Source organism: Falco cherrug, chromosome 4, assembly GCF_023634085.1.
Source record: "Falco cherrug isolate bFalChe1 chromosome 4, bFalChe1.pri, whole genome shotgun sequence".
Classification (NCBI taxonomy): Eukaryota; Metazoa; Chordata; class Aves; order Falconiformes; family Falconidae; genus Falco; species Falco cherrug.
Window position 1 is genome coordinate 33374066 of NC_073700.1, and position 17912 is coordinate 33391977.

At 40.4% G+C, this 17912-nt stretch overlaps 1 protein-coding gene across 10 annotated transcripts in view; it reads right to left on the minus strand.

The window, feature by feature from the left end:
* Window positions 1–1168: 1168 nt before the first annotated feature.
* OTOA (otoancorin) overlaps window positions 1169–17912 on the minus strand; it is a 40894-nt gene continuing 24150 nt past the window's right edge. For 9 of the 10 annotated variants that reach the window (XM_027810056.2, XM_027810054.2, XM_027810055.2 and 6 more), the window contains 9 exons: window positions 16834–16963; window positions 13139–13326; window positions 8969–9124; window positions 7385–7527; window positions 6847–6983; window positions 5770–5867; window positions 3911–4103; window positions 2649–2738; window positions 1169–2082 (listed from right to left, as the gene is read on the minus strand). In XM_027810056.2, coding sequence (XP_027665857.1) covers window positions 2671–2738; window positions 3911–4103; window positions 5770–5867; window positions 6847–6983; window positions 7385–7527; window positions 8969–9124; window positions 13139–13326; window positions 16834–16963 — 1113 coding nt within the window. In that variant the 3' untranslated portion in view covers window positions 1169–2082; window positions 2649–2670. Of the gene's footprint in view, window positions 2083–2648; window positions 2739–3910; window positions 4104–5769; window positions 5868–6846; window positions 6984–7384; window positions 7528–8968; window positions 9125–13138; window positions 13327–16833; window positions 16964–17912 lie in introns of those variants that run through there. The other variant, XM_027810058.2, reaches the window with a different exon arrangement.

Here is a 17912-nt window from a genome sequence, read left to right on the forward strand (position 1 = left end):
AAAAATTACAGCACAGATGGCACAATACAAAGAGCTCACTCCTGCTCCAATTAAAAGCTAAACTCTGACTCAGATAATTGCAGACGGAATCACTCCCAGGTACATTGACAGAAGAAGATCATTTTCAGCTCATATAGATTTTTTTGAAGTGCTTGGTATACTAAGTCACGTATCTGACTTAAACAGCTGAACTGGAAATGCTGACTGTCTTCTTGACTATGAAAATACTCTCCTGCATCTTCACTGAAGTGCACACAGATTTCAAGTCAGGCAGTTTCTAGAAATCAAACATCCTTTTAGTACTCTCACATCGAAATGAGGCAGAACTTTTTAATGTGAAAAAACAGATAAATCTTTATAACATATTTGATCCATTGAAGCATTTTTCGGTTTTAGTGGGCCTTTGCATGTATTTGCTGGGATTGATAAAACTTTTTTTTTCCTTTTAAATAAATGTCGCAATCTACTGTTTACAGGCAGAAAAGGAAATGCAGCAGAAAAAGCTGGAATCTTTTAGAATTAGAGAATGAGGTGCAAGGCAGTTCACAGCCATAGTAGTTCTTTGCTCATAAAATGCAAAACTAAAGCACATACTGTTATCTGTAACATCATGTCACGCTTGCCAGGGTTAGTTATAGGCAAAGGCAATTCCGAGAGCAGCAGATTGCTAAAGGGGGACAGGGAGCAGAAGGGGGTGAAAACCAGCCATGCTCTCACTGCCTACTTCGCCAATAACAGAGCCCTGAAAATTGGGTTGGCTCCTGCTGCTGCAGGAATTACAGAATATATGGGACTGTGGTGGAAGCTGTTATTACCAACAGCAGCAACAGCTAACATTCACCCTTCCCCAGCAGCAGCAAAAGCAGCGAGCCTCTTCCTTCCAGCCCTCCCTCTGAGCCCCACTCCTATTGTTTCCCCACCTGTAGCAAAATTTCAATTCTGCTTTCAGTGCCGAGAAGCTAGATGTAATGTTTGCCATAAAGAAAGAAAACCAAAAGTTTTAAAGGCATTTACAACAGTACAGCTCTAAATGAAAAAGCTAAACTTTTAAGTCTAGGCATTGCCCTTTTTACTCTAGGAAAGATAAAAGACCTTTGCAATGGCAAAATGGAAAACTGTATCATGCATTCTTGGTATAAAATCATGTTGAATGACATCAAAATGTGTGTTCACATGCAGAGGATTTTTAATGTCTCTTTTTTTTCCACTGTTTAAATACTCAGGCACAGCATGAAAAACATTAAACACGTAAGCCATATGTTGATAAAACACATGAAAATATTTGTGGTTTATAATTATGAAACATTAGTTATTATACAGCTTGTGGAACGTACTGGCTTGACAGTCCTAGTAGTATGCAGACCCAGTGAACAGTTTTCCCTTACTACTGCCAGGTGTATGCTTCAACCCCACCTGAAGTGAAGGGACTATCTCATGATGAACACAAGCAGGTTTCCATGGTGCATTTGCCTTCTGTGTCAAATACATATGGTCACAGGGAACTACATTTTTCACAGATGCTTAGAAGAACGTGTCATTACTTCTTATCTGAGCAGCATTTAAACCAGCAGCCCAGAGATGCAGTTATTTTATTGCAACAGCAGTAATTTTTAATATGGTTTTTACTACCTCACACAGAAAAATAGCCTCTGACCAGAGCAGTGAACACTCACAGTATAAGAAGAAAATCCAACAGATGAAAACAAGTGTGACCAAATTAGCCAATGTAAAAAGCACTGGGTACAATTCGACAGCCTTCAAATAACAGTCACCTGCTACCTGTCCCCTAGGTCATTCAGGGTCCTCCCTAACACATAAGCCTATCTTTCAGTGACTTTCTCATGAGACCAGTAAGCCATTTCCAGTTTGAAATTTGTCTGAAGTTTGGAGGGACACTGTGTTACTTGTTAACAGTAAAGGTAAGGAAAGGGGACACTTCACATCATGATGGCAGATGGAGGTGTTGCTTTTAAGAAATTAACTACTTTGCACTCGGGCATCTCGGAGCCTCCTCTTGATTCTACTATTCATGCTGAGCTGCAACTCTTTATCTCTAGCATCTCCTCTGTAAGCTCCAGGACACTGAAAATCAAAAAGCAAAGAAAAATATCAAGTCTTTTGACATACCTTGATTTGCAGTGTTAAAGACTAAATAGGACACTTAAGCATTTAGTGTGCTTAATTGGACTTTACACCTTAAACCCACCAGTGCTGTCGTTAATTTTTAGCCTGTCAAAATGGTAAAATCCAATGAAAGTTAATGGCAACGTGCTTTTAACTGGAGATTATAAAAGCAGTCAGGGAATAAATTCTTATCAATAGACTGGAACAGGCAAAATACAGATTAATACCAACAACATGGCAAGAAACAATGCAGTAATAGATTGGTGTTACATGGAATTTTAAATATACTTTTGTTAAGGCTGGCTTTACACTAAAGATAAGATAAAGTGCTTTCCCACTGATTAGATTCTAAGATAGTTTAACAGAAGTACAAGACACCTTTGTAATACAGAAAAATTGTTCAGAAACTGTTCTCTCTGTATTCAAAGCAGGAACGGGGTCCCCACAGTCCTTCACCCTGATGGTTTTCACTGTTCCAGGTGACCTATGTTTCTGTGATAGAGCTACCTCTTACTGAAACTCACCTCAAACTTAACAGCCGTGGATTCAGAAAGGCAGGTGCAGTGTAAACACAGAGCACAACCAGATGCCAAAGCTACTCAAACAAGGAGCGCCTGAAAAGCAGAAAGCATTACGTCTTAGTGTCACGATACAGTTCAGATCTAGTACAGTCTTACCTACACCACCCCGAAGAGGTGCAGCACGTCCAACATTAGAATCCTAATTACATTCAGCTGCTCAAAAGATGACCCTGGTCAGAATGGTCACTTCCAGTTTGACATACACAGCTCTGAAGAGAAGCGTTTCAGAGGGGTGGTACTCACTTGAGAGAGGGATAATGAAGAAGCTCAAGAACTCAGGTGATCTCTACCCAGAAGACTCCTCCCTGTGACATATCTACAGAGGGAACAGGTCATACGTGCAGGGAGCTAGGCTGAGAGCACCGCTCAGGTGCTTCTAGGAAGGTCTGCTCTAATTCCAGCAAGGGCATCATAGCAATTTAGTCCCCCTTACTCCTATTTTAGCACCTCAACATGCCTCTCTTCTTCAACAGCTTATACCTCACTGAGTCACTGGAAACAACAATATTTTCTGTCTGATAGGGTTAAGTTCTCAACGTCGGCTTGCCTATGTGCAAACTCTCACTCATTGTAAAATGTCTATTAGCATACTTGCTGGGACAACTTGCCCAGTATAAACTGCAATATGGAGAAATAAAATGTTAAACCAGTGAAGCATAGGTACTAATAGGCTTTAATTTCAGACAGGATGGGAACAGCAGGAAAAACTGTCCAAGGGGGTCCTACAGTTTGGATAAAGATGCTAATCCACCCCAGTGCTACCTTCCTTTCCCACTTGTGGCTCTGCAAACACATTGCTGCTGCAGATAAAGGTTGTGATCTGAAGGTCTAGAGATGGACAGTCCTGCCCTAAATTTAGGCAAAGAATATTGGAAAGGAGAGGGGAAAGCTGTTTCAGACTACATTTTACACAAGCTAGTGCTTAGCATAACGTAATGCTACTAGCAGCACGTAGCTGCTAATGCCATCTGACGGTCTTTCTATATTACCTCTTGCTGTGGGTAAATCCAACAGGAACCTTACTGGTTTTTTTGGTCATGCGTGTGATTTGAGGCATAAATTTAAAAGCTGATTAGAAAATTCACTGTAGCACACCTTCAAAATACAGGTCTGATCCTGGTGGATGCTGCAAGACCATCTACCCCACTGGTGTGTGTGTGTGTGTCCTTCCTGGCTAAGCAGGAGGAGGGAGTGACTCTACTCACCACTTGGAGCTGGGGTGTGACCTGCCTGGGTAGTGCTTGCACCATCTGGTGACTCTAGGGTGCTTATCCTGGCTCCATCCAGCGCCAGCTGAAGGCTCTGGAGCTGTGATGCATTCAGATGCTCACGCTGTGATCTGGTAACCACGGCAGCATTTTCAGGGCCCAGGTTTGCTATCTGTTCCGAGGACAATGCCTAGGAGGAATAAAACCCAGAAAAAATTGGTTTAGGCTGTCAATTATATACAGCAGGTAAGGAATCAAAAGTCATCACTGTCTTAGATTTCGAATAAAGGGAAGTAGCCTTCGACAAAGCATTGCTATAAAAGAGCTCAACAGAGCTTAGAAAAAATCCTCTGCATTCATTTACTTCACTGACCACTCATTTATCTTTCACCTTCTCTTTGCTGCTGGGATCTGACAGCTTGAGAAGCTTTCTATGCTGACACTGTGTTGGGACACTTCTTCAGTATATTGCTAGAGTTTAATTTTCCAGCCATTCCTTCTCTGATTTGTTCAAAGACTGATGACAATGTGCATCCTCTTGTGTTTTCATTTATTTCCTCTTAGATTTGCTCCCAAGTAACCTCACTTGAACCTGTTTGACCTTTGATTATAGTTAGCAACAGAACAGTGAGATGAAACAAACCCATGCTTTAACCTCATTATTCAATTTTCTCTTTTAGATTGAAAATCTTCCAAGTTTGGTCATATTAAACCTTGTGTTTAAAAATGAAACATGGCAATCATAATCTCACAGTAATTATATCACATAGCAATTAACCAGTTTGTAAAGGCTGCATGCATTGAGCATGCTGGATTGCTTTGATTCTAGTTAACATTCTGCAGTCACAAGAATTTTAGCCCTCCTACACAACAAGCTTTCTTTGCTGCAACAATTTATATCCAGGTTCTACTTTAGAAAGACTAAATTCCCCTTTCAAGGAGGTCAGACAATGGAGCAAACATTTCTCGATTTTCCATTGTCTGCCAAACGGCGTGATATTTTAAATTGAGTAAACTTATGTGAATGCCTACAGGCCCCGAAATTTTGTATTAAGCCTCTACTTAACGCACTTTACTAACAAAAATGTACACTATTTAAAATAAATTCTACAAGATTTGTTTTTCAAAGAAATAGTTTTCCTAAGGACATTTCAGGCTTATCTAAACTGTCAGTGGTACTGTGCAGAACAGTGTTCAAGGAGTTTTTCCCTTTTACAGAAGCTGACACAGTTAACTATCTGTTTAGCTCATCTATCCATAAGTACATTGCTTGCCCCAGCAGCTGAAAGAGACCAGCCTAGGCAGAATATTAATCTTGTCACTAAGTCAAATAAAGTCTGGGGCAACGATCTCAAGATCCATGTTCTAATTTCTGGTCCACATTCAGAACTGCTCTAATTAGATATAATTCCTTTCCGATCTGTATCTGCCTGTACAATCTGTTTTCCAGAGCTAACTCAGGAGAATGTTGCCAGATTTTAGGATAATAAAAAAGCTCTTACATAGTCAACAGAGAACATCCTTGCAAATGTTAATAAACAGAGAAGAAAGCTCAGGTCTAAATACAGTGATGGATGAAAGAGTGCCCACTCCCTGCTTTCTGACCCTAGATCTTTGCTTTTTCCTTGGGATGCAGTCTGAAGAATAAAGGTTGTCTAGCGTATTTTATGGGCATCACAAATACAGATGATATAGCTGTAAGTTAATGCTTCAGATCCTTGACAGCTTCTCACTTAACAGAACAGAGAAATATTCTTGCTGAAACCCAAACCCAAACTATAACTCTGCTGCAGTTTATTTATAGTAGAGTAAAACCAATAGCAATTTGGTTACTTCTTCAGTAATCAGGCTCTTACTTGGAAAATTTCAGGAGGTATACGTCTTACTGCTGTTGGCTGGAAATACGGCATCAAGTTTTTATCAAAAGCTTTTAATTCATCCTCATTCAAACCACCTAAACCCCCCCCACAATAGGAACAAAAATAAGTTAGTATTTTTTTATTAGATTTATTTTTAAGCTAATACAAATTCTAAGCATTTATACAAAGTATCTAATAAATGGTTTACTCCAGTGCTTTATGGAGAGATACTGGTTCTGGTTTTGTTTTGTTTCTTTCATTATATTCCAACATTAGAAATCATCTGACCTTAATCATTGGTATGGAATGTACTCTACCTGAGTTACTTTATTTTGGAAAAGAGACAATGGTAAAAATCAATAAAATTGTAAACAGTGTTATTAGGGAATGCTTGTTCACAGCCTCTTCTGATGCAAGATCAGGGAGCATAAGCATGCAATGGGAGTTACTTCTTCACCCATTAGGCATTTACAGCATGGAATCATTGCCTCAGGCACAGCGGATGCTAAAATTTCTGAGAGTTCAATGTGCAGTTAAATGACCATGGGGGAAAAAAAAATAATCCATGAACAAAACTGTGTGTGACCTCTGGCTCAGGAAGTCCCCAAGGCTGTGAGAACACTGTGGAAAAGTATCACTCCAGGCTAACTCTGCTCTTTTGCTCTTCCTTGGGCAGCCCATTTATCCCACTGTTGGATGCAGGGTGCTTGGTCAGCTAGAGCATCACTCTGACCCAGTACAGCACCTCTTGTAGTAGCATGGTTTACAAATAGTGAATGGGTCTGAATCTGGTTGGTTTTGCCCTCTTTGATGTACCCTTTCCAACTTACAGGACCCAAATGACTTCAGGCTGTGCTCCCCAAGGTCGGTTTGAGCTGATTCATAGAACCTTATGGAGAATACCACCACTTTTCCATAGCACTAATGAAATTGCTGGATGTCTGTCCCTGCAGGCGACTCTCACAAACAAATGTCTTTCACCAGTCTAGAAAAATGCACTGCTACATTAACCTGTCTCTTAATGCTTAACAACTGCTTCAGAACCATCACCACCTGGAGTCTGAGTTTTGTTACCTGCTATAGTACCAATTTCCTGTAAAACAGAGTTGTTCCAGCTCGTAGTGGTACCAAACACAGATTCTGTCATCACCTTAAACTGCCTCAGAACAGGGGTGCTGCAAAACAACAGGCCAATTCTTGCAACAGCAGCACTGCAAAAGGCAACAAGGTTAACGTTACAGGCTGCGATTACCTGCAATACTAAATATGCCTGGAATACACTTAGTCTGTTGTAATAACACTGTAAACCCATTTTCAGTTTAAAATACATGTACATAAACTACATGCAAATGTTTAATACATTGAGCAAAAACCCGGGTTTCTCAATGCAATAGGTGAACGGTGGGATATAAATGGCAGAGGAAACCTGAAACAGAATATATTTTAAGCGACTTGTGTATGCCTTCCGTAACAGCTACTGCCTTTCTAAAAGCATTTAAAATGTAAAAAAGTGTACTTTAGGCTCTGGAAATCTTGAAGAGAAACAAACTGCACAATAAATTTTATCAGTTGAAATACTAGTTAATATTTCATTAAGTACTAAATGCAGTACCTGAATTCAGCGGTCTTTATGGACATGATTTCCGTGGAGTTCAAAGCACAGAGAATAGCTCCCAATCCAACTAAATCAAAGCTTTTTAGTGTACTGATTGCCTGGCCAGAGTCTTCTAGAAAACCTTGCAAAACAGATCTTGCCTACAAAAGTAGTGAGATATCATCCATGAACAGAATAAATATAATTGAAAATTTTGTTACTAGAAGCTCAAAATCTTACCAGAAGCTATTTACCACATAAAATCCCATGCCTCCCCAATGTAATTAAATGGAGTTTTGCCATGGCCTTCAGAAGGAGCACTGTCACAACCCATTTGTGACACTTAAACAGGACACCATTACACAACCACTTCCCAAGGGCAAATGATTTGAAGGCATTCTGTACCTTTTCTGCCGGGTCACAAGGCAACACTTCACCAGAAGAAACAGTCGTTGAGTTGTCTAGCAAAACTGACCAATTAAATTAAATTACTAAAAGACAACATAAATTACTCAAGGGAATCAATATAAATTTTTTGGTTTTTCTAGTAGTCAGGTTGTCTTGTCTTATTTGTCATATACAGGTGGTGACCTGTGTTTAGGATTAGTTTTCAGATATGAGTAGGATGTTAGTATCAGAATGCCTTCGCAAGACTAAGTCATTTAGGATGGTGCTCATCCTAAACTAACCATTTAAAACCTGTGTGTCTAGCTTCAGCCTGCCACCAAGGCATCCTCCAAAGGGTTTCACACAAAGTGAAAGAAACAAGCATCTTCCAAGATTTCCTAATCTATCCACAACTCCGAGCCTCAAATGACTAGCTTAAACTACCCACCTAATTTTTAGACAACTTAAGTTAGGTAGGCAGGATGAATCTCTTTTAACTATTCTTACTGACAGCAGGAAGCCTCAAAAGCCAACTAGCACTGTATAAAAGCCTCTCAAGTGCTTCCTTCTGACGGTGCTCTTCAGAACAAGAAACTATTAAACAGATTTATGATATTCTGCCAAAGCTGGCTGCCACCACGACAGCATCTGTGCAACCGAGGAGTCCTGATGGTATGGGTCACAAAGTCAGAAACATGCTGCCATCTGCATACACAAATAGAAGCTTTTAACTCTTATTATGAAAATCCCATTGACATAACTAGAAGTTAGTCAAGGGAAGCAAGTTGAGAGGAGCATATCTGCTAATAACTTAGGCTTCTAGGGCAATGGATGCTGGGTTGTGGGGCACACTACCTCATCAGTGAGCGCTCTTAGTTAGGAAGGGCTAGTATCTCCTAGCAGTAGTGTTTATTCTGGGGCCAGTGTGAGAGGAGCTGCTGACCTCTTTCTACTACTTAGTGGGCAAGTGCTAAAGAATACACCCATCACCACCACAATTAACAGTGATTGATGTCCTCTTGGCCACCTCAACAGAAAAAGCCAGCAGCCAGGCAGACAGCAGTGCTGACCTACCTGCCCACTTTCCCCAGGGTCACAGCCACAGACAAGCAGCAGGGAGTAGTGTGGATTGCTGCATCTGCTTCCTAGGTGATTCCAGGAGTTCAGTCCCGAAGGGTGTGAATCCAGAACCTTTCACCAGGAGCACACACTTACCTGGGTAACAGTCCATCCTGTTTGCTGACTAAGGACAGAAATGGTGTCGACAGAATGTAAATCCAGCTCTTCGATTTCATGTTCGGTGAGTGCCAGAGCAATGCGGCCCAGGGAAACAATATGATAACTCTTCCAGCCTGCCAGCGATCCCCAAACCTTTAGAAGAAATTCATTAATGTTCGTTAGATCATTATGAATCTACCTCTATATACACCATTCTCAAACCCCTTGCTTTTAAAAGTCCCAATACTCAAAGTATGCCCTTTTAAACACAAAAAGGTAGAACTTGGGTATTGTGAAGGTTTTCAAGGTTCTGCACTAATAACCGTTAGTTTACCTGAAAGTGCTGCAATTTTTACAGCTTGAGATTGTTGCTAAGTCAGCACAGGGACTGCTGGAAGTGTTGTAGGAGCAAGTACCACTAAAACCAATAAAAATGCAAATCTGGGCTGAGATCCACACTGTTACACTGCTACCACAACAGCAGCACCTGGACTACCCAGGCTTCTACACCAGCTGCAATCGCTGCAGTGGTGACTTTAAATTGCTTTTGTGACCAGTCATGCTGGCCCAGTCATGGACAAGGAAAACAGAAATCAAAGTAGGGAATCAGGTAATATAGACAATAGCCAGTTCCTAAAGTACTGATCTCTAGTTTGTGCACGTACAATATTAAAAAAACCTCATATAATCATTTAAATGTGTTTGTACACAGTTAAATATGTAAAGCTCTGTAAAAATCAGTACCAATGTATTTCAACTGACATGTTCCACTGCTTTTAATTTTATCTGAGATATAGTAACAGTGATCCAAAAGCTGTCACAGATCAGTCCTGAGAAAATTGTGATTTCAGGAAAAGGTCTGCCTGAATGAAGAGTAACAAAAGTCCATCAAAAGCTGAATTTGCAGAGGCTAGAACTGTCAATTACATTCAGCTGGAAATGACAGAAGGCAGTAGTCAGCGGTCAGTATCTCTCAAGATATGGCCGGTTGTCTTTACAGAAAAAAAAAGACACTGTGTTTTGGCTCGAGGAAATGACTTGAACAATACAGGCATACATTAAAAAAGAAAAAAAAAAGCTCCCTTTAAAGGCGGCATGTATTCAGCAATTTTGCTTTATGTCAGTCAATAAATGACAGTTTTCTAGTACACGATTGTGCTGCTATCTCCACACAGAAAAATAAAACAAAAAGCCCAGTCCTGGGCTAAGCTGATCATTCATGCTGTCTGATTCATGGAAATACTCATTCCATTTTCAGGATAGCTACAATTTAACTTCTGTTCAAAAAATTAGAAAGGTCAAAGCTAGTAAGGACTTGCTGATGAAGTATCTCTGCAGTTGCCTACTAAATAGTGTTGGCATCTTCAGATACATACGAAGCTGTACAACTTGCATAAAATAAAGGGCCAGATATCTAGAATAAGATATTCCTTACACAGAGTTGCAGACTACCTGCTGTTCATACCAATGTGCACATCCAACACGGAGCGGCCTCAGGACTGCCAAGGCGCTCTTCTCAACTGTGACCCTCAGGTTAAGGATTTGTTTAAGAGATGCTTTGCTGCATTTGTACCCCCTGACTGAGTTTCCACAGGATCTTTTATGTTGGTTTTACAATGTCATAAAGAAACAGAAAAAGAGTCTAAGCCTGGGAAATTTAAATCTTTTCCAAAGAAAATAGATAGTAAAAAGCATTAGCCCAATTTTAAAGCTCTTAATTCTCTAGCTTAACAGATACATGAAACACATGGAGTTAAAAATGTGTGTCTGATCTAGGTCATAAACTACAGAATTTGAAGTACTTCATAAACAGTATTATCTGACAGTGCTGGATGAAATCTCAGCCATCATGATATAAATTAACACAACACATGAAACTGAAACACTCCTTTGTCCTCATTCACCTAGAGACTACAGATCCGTACATCTGTTACTATCACAGAGCTTGGAAACCTTCCACTTACAAGTGAGCTAAGCTTCTTACTTTCATTAAGACACAATCTGATAACTAGACTTTCTGAATTAGTTTGGGACCACGAGTAGTACACAGTTTCTTTTAGGGGAAATCAATCAAGTTAGGAGAAATTAAAGCTAGCTTAATCAAACCTTTAATCACAGATGCCCTTTAGTTTACAATATAGCAGCATATTATGCATAAAATGTCAAAGATCTGCCTGTACAGTCTGATTTCTCATGCTTCACGTTCAGTGTAACACCATGTTGTATTTTGCAAATTAATATATAGGAAGTCTGTCTTTGTCTAGGAGTAATCAATCTTACAAACACTCACACGGACAGAATATACTTCTGTTCAGAACACTACAGATCTGTGTATCTTCAAACTGAACATAGCTGGGATATGAGTGTACTAACCTTGTTGGCAATTTCACTACAACAGATACCACTCCGTAAGTATACCATTATGTTGCACTGCTGTAAAATATTTCAGTTCCCACTATTTCAGACAAGCACTGGATTTAATTTCTTCTAGGATTTTTCTTTTTTTCCCCTTTTCCTACCCACATGTCTGTGCTGACAGAGAAAAGCTGTCTTGAGAAGAATGCATTTGATGCAGTGGGCTGTTGTCCTACTGCAACAAGGCAGCAGAGACAGAATTGCAGAGAGTCACCACCTGCCTTCAGAAATGTGGTTAGTGCCCCTTCTCTTTGAGCACCTGCAATTCAGGCATTTTAAAAGCTGAGCTTCACTGCTAAAACCCACACTGTTGGCCTTATCCACCCAAACATCAGTCAGCTACACCACTTTGTCTGCAGCTGCTGGTTTAAGGAGATGGTGCCCAGGTGTGCCTTGTCCCCTGCTCCTGCTTTCCTCCGAAGGTCACAGGCCTCAGGTCTCCAAGCATCTGCACTTGTACTACTTGCAACCAACTGCCCTTGTAGATGCTTCCTAACCTCATTCTGTCAGAATGAGCTGATGGAGCCTTAAAAGCACTTTTAAAATGTAGGATCATTTTGATGGAACAGGATTACAGAGTTGCTAACTGTGCAGAGATAGAAGCAGATAACCTCCAGCAGATGCTGGTGACTGGAAGCTGAAGACAGGCTGGGGATGGCAGCCTCTTCACCTCTGGGTTTTCTGCAAACAAAACAGCTTGTCTTACTGCACCCTAAGGCTTTTCCCTGCTGAAATGTAAGCATGTAGGGGATGCTACCTGTTCCCTGGCAGTGCCGGCAACCACGAAGCAGCAGCAGGAGGAGGTCACCCCAGGGAGGAGTGCACCACCACCAACAGGGATGGAGCAACGTCTGCCCACTGCTTGGAGCTCACACACCTCGCTGATGCTCTGCCCTAGGCACGGCGTGCTGAACAGCACCCGGCACAGCACTCTGCCCTCAGTATCCTGGCACACAGCCTGCGCTGCAGTGCCAGACAGGGAGAAGCTTTAGTCCCAGCCTCCCACACTGCTGCTGCAGCATGGGCATCACGTATGGGCTGAGCCCAGGGCAGAGACCTCCCCGAGGAGCTCGAGGAGCTGCATTGCTGCACTCTGAAAGAAAGAGGTGCCAGCGGTGCTGCAGGAGTGGTGACGAGACTACAGCCTTGTGCCTGTCCACGAATCTACGGACTGGCAAAGACAAAGGTCGTCCTTCTGCTGTCTTCCCGTAACTTGCACTCACCAGTAACACCCTAGTAAAGACAGACTAAATGCACGCGGGTCTCTTCTCTCCCCAGATTTTCCCACTGATGGGTTTGTCCCTGCCCATGACAAGATGGCAGAAGAACGAGCTTTATTCGGCTAATAACAAGTCTCTTTCAGTCAGTTGAGTTTTACACTGCTGTAAACTATATTTAACATTGATGTAAACAGTTTAACACACTGAGCTTAATTCTCAGCAGGCAAATCAACAGCTGTAGTACTGCTTGCTCATCTTTCATTCATGAAAGAAAAGCAAGGAGCAACTGAAAAGCAATTCAAAAGTAAAAGCACTTAAGTTTTTCAGCTGCTCATAGCTCACAACTACTTGCCTGTTGACTCTAAAGCAAGGGCAATAGAGTATCACCGTCTCACATTATTTTTCCGATAAACAATAGATATTCTTGCAGCAGTAGTGACATTGCCATAGCACAGTTATTTTAGAACTGCATAGTTCAATAACAACAAATCAAATTATGGATTTAATTTTCCTTCACAGACAAGATAGTTACCTGCTTGGCTTTTTCCTTCAAGGCAACAAGCTGGGAGCTGTTAAAACCAGAGACAGTCCCAAGAAGTTCCACATTCTTGTCAAAAGTTTCTGCATCCATGCATTCCAGTTCCTGAACTGACCAAAAGACATTTGCTTCCGCTAATTTAATAATTTCATCTGAAGAAGGAGCTCTGGTTCCCATGCAATCTGGAAAAAAAGTCAGATCGCAAGAGTTTTCTTCAAGGAGACTGAAAATAAGAAAATCAAAGCAATACAGAGATTTAAGAGGGTGACAGACTATGAATTCACTGCAGTTGATGTGATATTGATTAATTATCTTGCAATGGAATAATTTCTTTAAATATTTACATCATTAACATCCTGGATGTAAAACTAGAATTTGCCTGACTTGCAAGAAGTGGGTTATATTCTTTGTCTTCCAAAGGCAGTGCATGCTGGAAAAGAAAAGAGCAGACATGTTTTGGAACAGTTACAATACAGGATGCCACAATAAAACTAAAATCTGAATATGTGTAGTAATAATAAATATCTTGCAAGTTTCTTTACAGTCCAATTCCCTAAAGGCATCAAAACCCAGGCAAGGGCTTATTCTGAGGTAAAACCACTGTTTGTGGTAAGAATCAAATGCAAATCTTTGGGATGACCTTGGTGGAAGTCTCCATATAGCTATGTCATTGTTCACAAAAAGACGTTGCAGCCCAATAAACTTCACGTTTAAACAGCACACGTGTGAATCCAGCTCAACGGGAAAGTAACAGACATGAAAGGTCCTTTTACTCTCAAATACCCTGACAAAGATGTATGACTGGTAAGACTTGCCTGACATTTAAACAAGGTGAAGACAGAAGCTGGATGTGTCAGAGAAACATGGTGCTTGTTCTTTAAGTCCAGCATGTTGTTAAAATGTCAAGATCGAGAGAGGGCTGTTCACTTACAACAGAACTGTTTGGACAGACAAACTCCATTTAAAAATCTTATTTAGGTTCTGGCCCCATGCATGATCAAATGAGACAGCTTCCATTGTGTGTTTTAACACATCTTGGTCTTTGTTGACATAATCTCCAAAATTGATGGAAAGCGGAAATTAGAATCCTAATGTGGTTTCTTACTGCTCTCTCTCCTGTCACTTATTTAGGAAAACCTTATTAAATAATTATCTAAACCAAATAATCCCTACATGTCTTCAGATACGGTCATTACCAGTAAAAAGCAGGAATTTCACAGACGCTGTGCCTGAGCTAAGCTCCCCCAGATAAATAAATTAAAGCGAGGATGTACAAAGTAGATTTGTACTTTGAAAGGAGGCAGAGGAGGGATTTATTTGCATCAAAGGAAGCTGCAGTAGTGGGTAGAACACTGAAAAGATTGAATCTGTTGAGCAAACGAAAATGTTGTTCGGCTTCCACTGTACCAGCTGATGTTCTGCTCTCCATTTACACCGCCCTCTTGTGAAACTGCATTGTTTCACTTTCCCCTGCTACAAAAGGTCAGCTTTTGTCATGCAAATACTACCCATCCAGACACAATGCAGTTCCCTTCCCCAAGTCACGAAAACCTAATATTTTGTGTTCTTGGAAAAAACATTGATTTTATTATTTGTAACACACCAGATACATTGGCGCGATTACAGCGGGAAATGCGCATTAGACTCCTGGCTTTGCTTCCTGTATTTGATGCTACTTCACTCTTCTTTTTGCTATATAATCAAATTTAGTTTGATGAAGAACCTATTATATATATAATACATTGTAACATCTCAGTGCTTGAGATAGGCAACTTGAATTCTTTTTCCAGCACTGCCACTGCTTTCTGGTAGCATCTCAAGCACGCGATTCCTGAGTTTTGCCTCCTATGTTCCATCTTGCCTTAAGCACCACCTTTGTTTTTATCTTGATGGAGACACAGATGTTAAGAACTCTGTCAATGGTAATTGTTACTGTTATTAATATTAGCTCACAACTGGACTGTGGGAAATATAAACCACTGGGTTGGTAGTATGAAGAACCCTGGTGTTATTCTAGAGCCATTTTCATATACGCAATTTTCTAGTGATTTACAAACCAGTCATAAAACTTCATTCCTTATTGAAACCACCGTGTGAGTTGTGTGGAGTGGATTAGATTATGCTTGGTAAGAGAACTTCAATATCATGTTTGGACCGCAGAAATATTTCTTAGACTAGCACAAACAGCCCTTCAATTTTTCATCTCCCAGACTCCCCCCCCCAGCTGAGTTCACGCACCCCAAGTGAAGAATGACGAGCCTCCATAGCCTTTGAGTCAAGTTACCCTTTTACAAAGATCATCAGCTTCGCTAGCAGGTTTATATTGCAGTGCAGATGAGACAGCTCTGCATCTGCACTGGACATGAATTAGTCTGATTAGAGAAGTCTTTGGGATTCACTTTGCTCTGGTCCAGAGGCCAAAAAAGTACACATAAGGACACAAGCACACTGAAATACCTGATGCTGAACCTTTAGTCCTGTGGCCCATGTCTAAAGAAATATGATTTATGATCTGGTGGTTTACTTGTTCAAGGAGGAGTGAACTCCATACATACAGATGGACTAATACTCTGCTATTACACCAGCTGGATTCTGCTTTTTTAGAGCATGATAATTCTGTAATGACTCCTCTGATCAACAGAGGTCATGTTTTTTTTCAGGCTACGCAAAAATACAACTGTAGAACACCCTCTGTCTGTCTCTGTATAAGAATACAGCACTATCACAAGCAAATTCATTTCCAGAGACACACAGCTGTCATTCAGAGTTGCTGTTATACAAGCAGATGGATTTCCATGGTGGCTCAGGGTTTGCCGGGAGCTTGGACCTGTATTCTGTTAGGCAGAGAACCAATGGGGAGATTTTCAAAGATGTAAAGGCAGACAATATCAAACTCCTTGAAATTATTGTTGGGGTCTAAACTCCCATTAATGCTTTCCAAAACTCTGCCCCACAGCAGTGTTGTGTTCCACAGCACAGGATGGCATATCTTAAAAATTCTGCCTGGGTGAATTTCAAGTAAAAGAAAGAATACAGTTATTGTAATAATAGAATATAGTCCAAGTATGTACCTCATACAAAAGAAAATGATCCATTTGTCACCAGAGGTTGTAATAGTTAGTTTGGTTGCTAATTAAAATACCTTTTAGATTGTAACAAACTTTGTCCATTTGGACAGACAAAACACAGTGCCATCGACTTCAGATTTAAGAACAGCCAAATCAACATATGCTCATGTCTGGCAAAGGATTAACTATGCACAATCTTTTGGCATGACAGCAGCTTGTCACCTTCACAGGTTTTTAATTCAAGGATTTTCACTAATATTACAAAGAAAAGTAAAAATAAACAAAAAGTAAAAATAAAAACATCTAATTCAAATAATTTGTCTTTTTCCTTTATGCATTCAGGAATGTTCCAGGAGATGCTTAACCATGCAGTTCTGTAATGAAATTGTTTCAGCATTGGTCAACGCATAAGACAACTACAGGCAACAGAATGAAGACTCACTGTTTTTGCTAAAAGTCTGAAGCTCTAAGTTACTCAGTGCTTCACTTTTTATTGTTTGGCTTCTCAGAATGTACTTGATGACAAGGTGAAACAAAAAGTGTGTTTGAACTGCACCATCACAGCCCAAATTGACACCATTCTAAATGCCGCACTTTGCAGATACCAGGTGCAATACTGACCAGGTCTGGTGAGAGATGATTCAGTGTCGGCAGTGGCATTGGAGACAGATTCAAAAACAGTTGACAGAAGATCTTCAGACGAAGAAATTGGTCCTATTGTCTTTGCTATTTGTAAAATGGTACCTGGGAACTTCAAAAGGAAAGAAAGAGTAAGTAAGACTTATTTCTCCCTTTTAAAACAAATCAATTTGCAGAGAAAGACTTGTGCTGACCTCAGCAAAGCAGGGGTTAGTAACAGCTCAGCCTCCTTCCTATTAGTGCAGATGTTCAGGAGAGTAAATTGGCTGCTACTGAAAGGTCAACAGTATACGTTTTGGGGGGGAAAAATTTAGAAACAAAGCAAATTCTGAGCGATTCTCTCTCTTGTATGCCCTCTCAGCTTCTGGCAACACCTGAGCACTGCCTGACTGGAATCTGTCCAGACCCTCCTGTAGCAATGAGTTCCACCATTTTACTATGCACAGTACAGAAAGTACCTTATTTTGTTTATCTTAAATTTGCCAGATAAGTGTAAGAATTGAGGATAGAAACCCAATTAAATTATGAAAAATAACTTTAACCTGTTCACCCTTTTCAGGCTTTTTGACCCCTCTCCTCCACCTTGCTAGACACCTTCATTTCAGTTGAGTCCTATACTATATGGTCAATTATCAGAATTATCTCCTGAGGAAAAGCTGCTGACTGGGCTCACATATTTCTGCTGAAGAATGAAATCCTCATTCCAGTATAGATTACTCCTATACATAAAAATTACAAGATTATAAGAACTAAAGAGGGCAAAGAAACTACAAAGTGCAATGCTGAGGCTATCAGTTATTGTTATGTGTGCTATGCTGCCCCTAGGGCAAAGGGCCACATGAGTAAATGAAAATGTGATCAGTATGATCCCGTTATTAACAAGATAAGAAACATACTTTTATGGTTAGAAGGCAGGGGAATGGAGGAAACAACACTGCAAGGTGTAAAGTACTAAAAATGTTTTGAGTCTGTGTCACTATAAACGCACTGTTTTTTTTATCTAGGTGACAATGTACAATTATCATTGTGTATGTGAAAATAAATTGCTTATACTACCATTA